General features: G+C 49.0%; 1 protein-coding gene across 4 annotated transcripts in view; it reads left to right on the forward strand.

The window, feature by feature from the left end:
* Positions 1 to 11,336, forward strand: part of TANGO6 (transport and golgi organization 6 homolog) — a 43,235-nt gene that overhangs the window by 28,836 nt on the left and 3,063 nt on the right. For 2 of the 4 annotated variants that reach the window (XM_028739883.2, XM_028739885.2), the window contains 3 exons: positions 346 to 498; positions 7,671 to 7,822; positions 11,017 to 11,130. In XM_028739883.2, coding sequence (XP_028595716.2) covers positions 346 to 498; positions 7,671 to 7,822; positions 11,017 to 11,130 — 419 coding nt within the window. Of the gene's footprint in view, positions 1 to 345; positions 499 to 7,670; positions 7,823 to 11,016; positions 11,131 to 11,336 lie in introns of those variants that run through there. The other 2 variants (XM_028739884.2, XM_028739886.2) reach the window with 2 other exon arrangements.

The raw sequence follows: 11,336 nt of genomic DNA on the forward strand, positions 1-11,336 counted from the left end.
TAAGGCTATTATATACACCCATTGGACAAGGGCAAAAAATAAAATCTGAATAATTAGCCAGGTGGGCAATAAAAGATCACTTAAAACTATTCTACCTTTATTAGGCACATTGCTCAATCCTTCCAAGTCCTCTGTGTGAATCTGATTTTCAATCTCTCCTCCTTTCTTTTGAGGGCGTTCTTCCTCTGCTATCCCCTCTGGATTTAGGATTGGAGAGCTGGGAAAGGGCTCAAAAAGCCATCAGTTCAAAGTATCCCCACTAGCATCTTGGACATCGGTCCACACAGTTGCCAATGCCTGCCTTCTATGTCACTCCCTGGTGCTTCTCTTTCTCCTGATCTTCAGGTGTTGTGCTGCTGTCGGATTCATTCCCAGAGCGAGTCCTGCCCTACCTGCTGGCCCAATATGGGAGCGCTCATCCAGGCACACAGGAAGCACAGACGGTCGAGACCAGGATGAAAGTGGGAGAGGCCCTGATGCGCATCACACGGGCACTAGGTGAGTTTGCAGCTCCCACTGGGAATTTTGTGCCAGAGCTGCTCCAGCAGCGTGTGGAGCACCAGAACATGTGGCTCCCTGAGGAGGCCTATGCTGGCTTTATAATCACGCTTGTCCAGGAAGTTGAGTAATGCTCATTTACTGGTATAAAACCCACAACTGGTTGTACTAAGTGCAGAGTGCCAAACAGCATTGATGTTCCTTGGCAGCTTGGTACCCAGCCTTCACAATCTACAGATGCCTCTAGCTTTGCTGTTCAGTGTGTGGGCAGAACACCCCACCTGGACAGAGCCGTGCTAGAGGAGATCCCTGCTCCTTCTTCCACAGTAGCATCTTTGCCTTCAGGTGCCTAAGCACCAAACTGACAGCAGGGGAAGTTACTGTTTGGACCCACCCAGGTCAACCTCCCCTGGTTTTGGAGTCATGTCCTCTGGCACAGATTGGAGTAACACAGCATGCCCTGCCCTTACAAAGGAAAATTAGGCATGTCTAAGGGAATGAGTCACCTCCTTTTTCTAGGCCTCAAGTTGTATTAGAATCTGTGCATGCTATTTAACAGCACTATTAATTTTCTCCTTGCTTCATTTCCCCATAAATGGAAGTTCAGGAATTGCCCACCGGTTTCCTGCATGTTACAAGGCACCATTATAAAACTTGGCTGCATTGCCTGCCGTTTCCCTAAGACTGGAGCCCTGTGACTTGTCTGGGCATGACAGTGGCTGAGTTCTCTGGAACTTAGGCCTTTCTTTAAAGGTTTTTGTTTGTTAAAGTGATTGCTTCTTGGTGGCATCCAAGCTCCTCTACACAACTGGGGTCTAGGGGGACAGGTGCCAGCTTCGCAGGGTGCACGAGCCAGTCTTGATGGTGCCACCACAGCCATCTCGAGTCTTTTGTCCACTGCTGTTGCCAGCGAACAGATTGCTCCCTGCACTCTGTGCTGCAAATCCTGCTTGGCCAATTTAGCCTTATTGTGCTTTATATATGTTGAGCCTAACTCATTAAATTACCATCTGGCCCAGATGTTTCTCCATCTGTGCATCCCACCTGTTTGTCTGAAGCAGAAAATGGCTAAAAGACTGGCTTTTAAATCTTTTAGTTTGATAAAAGAGAGGGGGGATTACAGGGTTTCCTCCTTGGTTTGGCTTCTGTGGCAGCTAAATAAATATTTTCTCAAACAGATGTTCAGTGTGTGAGGACCTCTTCTGGTTTTCACGCTTTTTGCGTTGAGGGAACTGGCCTATTTGACATCAGCTTGTCTGCTTGAGAAGCCCTGCATGATGTAAAGGATCCTGGGACATGTGCACACTCAGGCACCAGGGCCATGCTGTTGGCCATTATGTACTGAACAGGTGACCTAGAACACTCCTGACACTTCCATCTGATCATGCACTGCAAGAAAGGGGTGGTTGTGGTGGTGAGGAAGCCTCTCTGCCATTAATACTGATCTTCTGATAAGCTTCCAAAGTACAACATGCACCCCCAGATTGAAAATTCCTGTTTGTGGGCTAAGCTGCATCTACCTTGACTGCCCTTTCACTCAGACCAAATCGGAATATTGTGTGCTTTTTCTGAGTTGCCCACTCCAAGCATAAATCATATTCTAAGAGACTTTAGCATTTCTGGGCAAAGAATGGGGCCTCTGAAGAGACAAGGCTCCAGGCTGTGAAATTTGGCAATTAACCACCTGGTTATAGGCCTTGTTCCAACATAACTGTTGGCATTCAGCACAATGAATTGTGCCCAGCATTCCTTGGAGCAGACCCCTTGAAAGGAATGAGCATGGCTAAGTTAGGCCCATTAATCTTATCTAGTCCAAGGATAACTTAGTTGGATACAGCCCAATGGCTCTTTGAAGTAACTCCTTGAAGTTCACACATGTGCAAAAGCAATGCCAGAGTTTGTTTTCCTCAGCAGGTCTGTGATTTTATGAGCAGGTTTGTAGATGCCTGGCAAACAAGCAACCCTGTCCCACAGGCATACGTAGCACTGGATTCTTGCAAAACTGCCTTCAAACAGAGCACAGCTGGTACCAGTTCAAATCCCCTGAATGAATCTACCCACCTGTTTGCCCCCTTCCTCTCTCTGGTTTTGCTGCCCTTTAGGGATGAGGAGGGGAGCTTCTCCATGGCAACACAACCACCTTCACTACTGGGCTTCTGGTTAGGTCCCCCCAAAACATATACTACCTCCAATTGTGAAGGTAGAGCATATGGCCCTTTTGGTGCTATGTTGCCCTTTTGGCAGTGATTGGCGCACCCTTTACTCCCCCCCCCCCCACACTGCTGTGCCTGGTCTGTGCAGCTCCTTTTTCTTCTTGCAGGTAGAAAGAAGGTGCACTCAAACACCTCATCTGCTGGAAAATTCTCTTGGCTCACTGATGAGTTGCTGGCAAAGGGCCCTTTCTTTAAAGATAATAGCATAATTGCTCCCCTGTGTGTCAGGGCTTTACCCTCCTCTTTTCTTTCTTTTTCTTTTCAAGGTGCTGCTCGCTCCTGCTTTCCCTGCCCCCAGCAAGAGTGCTTTTTGGGGGAAGGGGGGTGGTCCCTGTCCTTCCTAGTCAGCTAAACATCAGGAAGACTTTTCCAGTCACAATTTTCTTATCTTTCTGCCCTTTTCCCATTGCTTTTTGTTGTTAATCTTCTAGAAGTTTTGTGGGGTTTTTTTTTAATGAATGGAAGCACTTTGGCCACTTAGGTGCTCAATGATTGACTTAAAAGGATTTTGAGGCCCCAGGCCCATGATACAAATCTGCATGTGCTAATGCAAACTGAGGCTAAGTTTCAGAGGGGGAGTAATTTAAAAAAATAAAGGGGAGAAGGTACAGGAGATATCCACCCCAGGGCAAAAGACTTGGAGCTCAAGCCCCCTGACCCCTGACAACAGCCCTGGGCTTTGACACACAAACCCACCCACCCACCCCCACCCCAGCACCCTTGGGGACTGCAGCTATGAGGCTGTGTGTGTTGTGGCTTCTCCCACTGCTTGGGAGTGGGGCTGCTGATCTGAATGAGGGTCTCTTGAGGCTGCTGAGGTGTCATACTTCACTCCCGGCCTGTGCCACTCCTACCCACCCTGGTTCTTGCACCGCTGTCAGCACAGCCCCCTATTTGGCATGCACCAACTAGTCTGTCTATTCATAGACCAAATTAAACCAAAGTGTTTTGTACGTCTTCACATTTTTCAACACTACAGCACTATTTAAGACTGTGCTCTCTATTCTTAAAAATCACTGGATTTCCTTCCCCACTCCCTGCTGCTAATCTTTTCTGGGATTTGCTTTGCTTTGGGGTTGTCTCTGCTCCAAACGGCTGCAGGGAGTGCTGCCTGTGGCAAAAAACCCTCCTGCACCTCTGGATATTGGTATCTCTGGTGTGGAGGAAAACCTTTCCAAAGTAATGTTGGTTATTCTGCCTTTGTGGCAGTGTAATAGCGAGAGTTGCACCACTACAAAACTATGACTTACTGCTGGAAGCAAAAGGGGCCTAATTTTGACCCATCTGCTCCATCATGGCACAGATGCATCTGTTGCTGAGGAGAAGGACTCCAGTGATGCTCTGGGAAGGAGGAGGACCGGAGGATGGGAGGTGGGGTGCCTAGGCGAACCCTGCCCTGCAGGTCTTGACTGCAGCAAATGCCCTAAGCTCTGGGATGCCTTTTGCAAAGGGACAACTCCTGCGCAAGCAGACCGCCTGCATCCCAGGAGGGAGCGGCTGGTTTGCAACAGTTCTGCTGCTTTCATGTCAGCCCTCATTAGAAAGCAGATTTTCTTCTTCAGGCAGCAGAAAGCTGAAGACAAGTTGAGATCTGTCAGCTGGCTGGAACGGTTAAGGAAGGAAAGGGAATCTGTGCAACCTGACCCCTGTTGTGTGTAACTTCAGGAGTTGGGGGGGAGGCAGCTAGAACTGTGGCTTATATGTGCCTGTGAAGTCTCATTTTTCTTCTCTTGGGGTGGGGAGGAAAGAGGTGCTTCTCCTCTCCCCCTTCCAGGCATTGCTGAAGGATTTGCATTATCAATTGAGTTTAAACACATTAAACCTTCCCCCAGGATGTCAGCTGAGACACTTCCTCTTCTTATTCAGGGATCATTCACTGCATGGGGGAGGGGGCTGGGAGGGAACCTGCTTTGTTCATTCAGCTCCTGATCCAGGCAAAGTGCTGCTTTCGTAGGCAAGAGTCATAATAATTAGACCTCCTCCTCCTCAGCTGTCTAGGGGCGCCTGGGAGGGAGATGCTTCTGACACCCTGGGTGGGTTGGTGCACTGCAGGCCTTGCATCCCACCAAGGGGGGGTTAACAGTTACAAGCTAATTTCCTTCAGCAGAGTAGACAGCTCCCCATCTCACCCCAAGTACTACCACTATAGACTTTACAGCTTGAAAATGTGTGTGCAAAGGCAGCTGGTACCTGAGACCAAAGCTGGGCTTGTGCTGGTCACAGAGCCAAAATGGATTTTTGTGGAATAAAGATATCTACAAGATTCTGCTTACTGTGCACAAGTTGTTCAAGATACAGAATTTGAGGTTGGTTCTTAGCTTAAGAGTTGAGAAAACAGAGCAAAGGTTGTAACTGTGCAGCAGCAGAGGTACCCTCAGCTGGCATCCCTCCCCCACTCCTCCTCCATGGCTGAAACCCCTTCAGGGCAGATGCATATGTGTGTGCCTTTTGTCCCATTGACATGCAGGTGAGACAAAGACCAGTGGGGGGGGGGATTTGTATGCTTTGGAATTCAGGGGGAACCAGAGAGGCGGCTAATGAAAATTAAGGGATTACCCTTTCATCCTGTGCCTGCCTGACAGTGTGGCAGGAAGCGCCAGGGTGTATCCAGTGCAGAAGTGGCCTGTCATGTAACTCTTGTTCTTGTCTGAGTGCTTGAATAAACCCACATTCAGTCCTGCCTCATTGTGCTCCCCCCACCCACCCAATATTTCTGCAGCAGCAAGTTTGCACACCCCACTGATTCTACTTAGTCACAGCGGCAGCGGGTGGGGGAGCAGTTGCCACAGAGCAAAAGTCTTCTGGCTCTTCCTTTTAGACTTGTTGCCCTTTGCTGTTCTGTGTCATGGGTTAAGGAGCGCAATCAGATTGCTCACTCTAGTTTTCACACGCTTTGCTGTTTCTAATGCACTTGGTCTGCTGTGAATGGGCAAACAGAAATCCCAGTTGTGTATATTTGCTTCCTCTCCATTCTCTGATGAATAATTTTGTGAAACTTGAAAGAAAGCTGGCATACTCTTAGACTGGCATTAAATTGGTGTCGTTAGTAAAAGGCATGATGTTACCTTCTGCCCGACCCCCTTGGGACTGACATGACAGCCACATTCTATTCTGTTGCATGAGTCTAGAATCATAGAATTGTAGAATTGGAAGGGATCCACCCCAAGGGTCCTTTAGTTCAACCACCTGCAATGCAGGAATCACAGCTGCCAGACAGATGACCACCCAACGTGTTTTAAAACCTCCAGTGAAGGAAGGTCCACCTCCTTCTGAGGTAATTCATTCTACTGTTGAATAGCTGTCCTTTCTTGTAATTTGAATCCATTGGTTCAGGTCCCAACCTCTGGAGCAACAGAAAACAAGTTTGTTCCATCCTCCATGTGACACCCCTTCAGATATTTTAAAATGGCTTCTCTTTTCTAGGCTAAACATATCCAGCTCCCTCAAGTGTTCCTCATAAGGCATGGTTTCCAGTCCTTTTATCATCTGGGTTGTTCTCCTTTGCACACATTCAAACTTGCCAATATCCTTCTTAAACTGTGATACCTTTTTCACATTGTTGACTTACATAAAGCCTGTGGTCTACCAAGACCCCTAGATCCTTTTTACATGGGTTGGTTCTTTATGGTTCTGAGTTTGGGCATCTTAACAGCAACCATTTTGAGGCACAGGAATATGGCTACTTCCACACCCACAGCCCTACTCACTACTCACTACAAAATCCCAGGGACTTTTGCAGCATTGTGGTCCAGAACTGACTGCAAAGATTAAGAGGTCTGGACCGGAGCCTTTCAGCCCCTGTGACCAGAGTCACTTTGGAAATGTCCTTCCTCCCATTTTATAGATGGGGAAGTAAGGGCAAGCAGTAGTGAGAGCAGAATTGAAAACATCCTTCCGGGTTGAAGCTCCTTCCCTGAAAATAATGAGCTTTTTGCACCAGCAGCTGTTCATGTATCTGCTAGGAGTGCTGCTTGTTGGGTCAGGGTGAGCAGCACTGCAAAGTCCCAGACACTCTTACTCTTTCTCTCTCTCTCAGTAAGAGTAAAATCTGCTCCCAAGTCAGCAAGAATTGACTTCAGGATTCCTCTTCTGGGCAGAGGAGAGGAATTTGGGGCAATAAGAAGCATCACCTTTCCTAACAGGTGGCTGCCTGACCAGCCATCCTGGGAACCTGCTCAAAAGGTGGAACAAAAATCCCTAGGTCATTAGCTAGAACTGGCTGGGGATCCTTCTGCACAGAAGCCACAAGAGGCTGGGCTGCCCACAGATCAGAGGTCAGAGGTGAGTCCAGGAAAACTGGTGTCACATTGTAGATGCCCATGGGCACACATGCTGACAGCTGCCGCTCTGAGCCACGGGCCAGTGGATGGTTGCATAAGAAGGGGGGGTTGTGCAGATGGGCCAGGCGCCTGGTCAGCTGTGAACACTCGCCAAAGCGTGTGATCTTGACTGGTCGATAGCAGAGCACCGCTGGCCAAGGTGACTTCTAGACTGGAGCTGCAGCTCATTGCCATGTGATAGATAAGTTTTCAATTTAAACCACCACAGCTTTATTGTCCAGGCTGTGTGACGCTGCCACCTCCAGCAGAGCTATCCTCTTCCAACCACCTGCACTGTCTGGTGGTTTACACGTGAGTCGGAAAAGCATTGCTGATGGAAAGGAGGTAGCAACGCACCAAAAGCCTGGGATCTCCATTTGTCCTTGGCTCCTTATCTCTGCCCATCTCATTGTGTCCTCCATGGAACAGGCCACTTTTCCCCAAGAGATATCAACAGTGCTGACCCCCAACCAGCCAAAGCTCTTGCTTAACAAGAGTTTTATGTATTTTTCATGGGTGACAGGTTTAATACATTCTCAGTCTCTGTCTATTTCTTCTCCATAGCACAGAGCTCTGTTCTGCAAAAGGTGAGTGACTTAAATAATCAGAACCTTTCTCTCCCCCGCCCCCACTCTTACAGGAGACATGGCCTTCTCACACCGAGACAACCTGATCCACGCCTTTCTGCGAGGAGCAAGAGATCTGGATGGCACTCTTAGGGCAAGCAGCCTGTCCAATCTGGGAGAGCTGTGCCAGATACTTCATTTTCAGCTGGGCTCTGTGGTCCATGAGGTATTGGCCACATCACCTCCTCTCTAAAGCTTTTGTTGTTACTGGAGGCTACTGGGGTGGCATGCTTGGAAGGGGTGGTTTATATAACTTCCTCCCAAATGGAAACCTGTGGCCTGATTAGTGCTGGTAAATACCCCCCATGCTATGAATTCCTTTTGCCTCTTTGGCTTCTGAGAGCCCCTTCGACATACTCCCTCTGCCTAGTGCACTCCAGGTAGATGTTTTAGACTCCCATTAGCCCCAGGCAGCACAGTCATGTGATACTGGGACAGATGAGTGTTGCAGTTCAAAGCATCTGGAGGGCACTGTGTTGGGGAAGGCTGCTGTAGGGCATTCTCACAGACTTCTTTTTTTCAGACAGCGTAACGCTTTCCAGGGCCTTTCGCCTTCTGCCCACTAATACACTCTCCACTGTCCTGTGCTGTTTGATAATTGGGTATCTTCCATTAAACATGGGCAGTTTGACTGGTGTCTTTCAAGGTTAAGTCCATCAGAGCCACAACTGGGTGCTCCAGGGACAGAACACTCACAACCATGCATTTCTGTGTCAAGCTGCGGAACACCTGCCTCATACCAAGTCAGGCTATTGGCCCATCTAGCTCAACATTGTCTTTTCTGACTGGCATCACCTCTGCAGGGTTTTAGACAGGAGATGTCCCCAGCCCTACTAAGAGACGCCAGGAGCTGAACCAGGGACCTTCTGCCTGCAAAGCCAATGCTCTATCAATGAGTCACAACCCTACCTCAGTCTCCCCGACCTCTCCTGGGTTTTTGTATCTGTATTTTCTCCTCCTCCATAGCTCAGTGGTAGAGCATCTGCTTTGCATGCAGAAGGGCTCCCAATTCAACCCCTGGGGTCTCTTGCCAGGGCTGGTAATATCCCTGTCTGAAACTAGAGAGCCTCTGCTGTTCACTGCAGATAGGACTGAGCCAGATGGACCCAATGATCTGACTTGGTAAAAGGCAGCTTCCTTGCAGAGATGAGAGCCACAGGCCAAGCACAATGCTAAGTATCTGGTACAGGGGTCAGCAACCTTTTTCAGCTGTGGGCTGGTCCACTGTCCCTCAGACCATGTGGTGGGCTGGACTATATTTGGGGGGGGGGTGAACGAATTCCTATGCCCCACAAATAATCCAGAGATGCATTTTAAATAAAAAGACACATTCTTCTCATGTAAAAACACGCTGATTCCCGGACTGTCCACAGGCCGGATTGAGAAGGCGATTGGGCCGCATCTGGCATACGGACCTTAGGTTGCCTACCCCTGACCTAGTAAGTAAGGCTTACTGGAAGCTAGGATGTGCCTTTTGCTTTCTGGAAGGTTGCTGAATGGACCCTTAACAGCCAAGAAGTCTGTGTTTTCCATTTGCCCTCTGCCACTTCTCCAACAACTAGCTGGAGCAGGGCTGTGAATGCTCTTGCGTCCAATGATGCACTTCGGTGCTATGGAGATGGGTGCCATGGAAATACGTGCCCACCAGGCAGGTACATCTTGGTATTCACAGGCAGGAGGGATCAGTTCTCTGAATTCTGCACAGTAATCCTTTTGGGGGCTACCTCCAAGGATAATAAGTTCAGAGGCATGTTGTGTGCCATTTCAGGGTCACCTGACCCTGGCCCTCCTGCTGGGTTGAGAAACCTGATGGAAGCTCTGTCCAGGGTTAACTAATCTGCAGAGACATACACTACACATTGCAGCCTTTTGTTTGGTGTTTAGTTAAACCAGAATGACATCCTAATTGCTACCACAGGTGAGAAACTGCAAGCCACCCATACGTATATGTGAAAAGGGCTATGGGGTGGAAAAGAAGTCCATAATTGGACCACTGTGTTCACACTATACCTTTGAAGCACATCCAAATCACCTTCTTTCCCTCAAAAATTCTGGGCACTATTATTGACCCCTCACAGTATTACAAATCCCAGCAACCCTTAACAAACCAGTCCCCAAGTTTATTTGAGGTGTGTGGGTCTGTGTGCTTTTAATGTGCCTTAAAGACATAGTGCGTACACAACCTTGGTCCTCAATAGCTGTGAGTAAAATAGGCTGGGTTTTTTTATTCATTAAAAAACACATTATGGGGTATCTAGGTAAAATGATCATAAGCTTCATTCCCACAAAGGTTTGAAAGAATCCTGCTGGGCACATTGGAAGCAGCCTTATGTAGCAGGTCAGACCCTTTGTCTGTCTAGCTCAGCAGTGTCTGCTCTGAACAGCAGCAGGCTCTCCAGGGTATTGAGCAAAAAGAGAAAGCTTGCTCATCACCTGCTACATATGTGAGATTATTTTAATTGGAGAGGTGTCACCTGGCAGGATTGAACAAGGCGCCTTTTGCATGCAAAGCAGGTGCTCTCCACCACTAAGCTGCTTCCCCTCCTCCTTCCTGCAGTGCTGAAGCTGGAATAGCAGGAGGTGTGAATGCCCTCTTGGTGTCAGGAGCTGTGCATGACAGCTCTGCTGCTGCCTATTGCTATAGCTGCTGTGCATCTACAGCAGCACACAGGGAGGAGGTGGGTGGCTTGGTGCAGATTTCAAGCCGCACTTTTCTATGTGTGAGGAGGGAGAGAGAGAAGGATGCTTCTGGCTCTGCAGCGGGCCAGGTGCCAGCTGATTCAGCAGGAGCTGCTGCAGAGGGGGAGGGGGAAATGCTGCCCTTGAGCTGAAGGAAGGAGGCTACAGTGGGGAACTCTGTGCAGGGCAGAGGCTTCTCTGCCAGTTTCAGAATCAGCAGCAGGGACCTCCTTGGAGGCCAGGAAACAGGAGTTCTGCCCACTCACCACAAGCTGGGTGGCAGTTTCCATGCCACAAATGTGAATAAGCTCCAAGGAAGGAGAAGCTGCCTTTGCTCAGGAGTTTGCAATATTGACCCTTCCCACCAAGATGGGGAAGAAAACTTCTTCCTCTCTCACTTAAGTTTCCTTAGTGCAGCATTCCACAAGGGGTTTTAGAGCAAAGGCCGTCCCTCAATGGCAGAGCATCTGCTTTGCATGCAGAGGGTCCCAGGTTCAGTCTTTAGGTTGGGCTGGAAAGATCATTTTCTCAACCTCCTATTCTCTTGACTGTTCTGGTGTGGTGGGCTTTGATTTTGCGCTCAGGTTTGCTGTGCAGGCACTCCTGAGTCCCCAGCCCATCACAGGTGGGCAAAGTAGTCTGCCTGTCCTAATAGGGCCTATGACTTTATCTGTCTGACAGGTGACCTCATGTCTGACAGCAATAGCGAAGACCGACGGTGAGGTTGAAGTGCGAAGAGCAGCCATCCATGTGGTGGTGCTTCTGCTGCGCGGCCTCAGCACGAGAGCGGTGGAGGTGAGCTGCTTCCCTTCTTGATTCTGCCCAAAAGAGAGATGCCCTGTAGCCCAGGCTCCTCTGCTTTTATGGCTGAGACTGGAGGTAAAAGGTTTTCCCCACTCCCCTTAGGGCCAGAGCTGTGCTTTGCCCTGCAGGTGCCCTGTGTGAAGAGAAGTGGAGTGGGGGCAACACCAAAGAAAATGGACAAAAAGTAAAAGGAGAGG

The sequence above is a fragment of the Podarcis muralis genome, chromosome 7, assembly GCF_964188315.1.
Source record: "Podarcis muralis chromosome 7, rPodMur119.hap1.1, whole genome shotgun sequence".
Taxonomy (NCBI): domain Eukaryota; kingdom Metazoa; phylum Chordata; class Lepidosauria; order Squamata; family Lacertidae; genus Podarcis; species Podarcis muralis.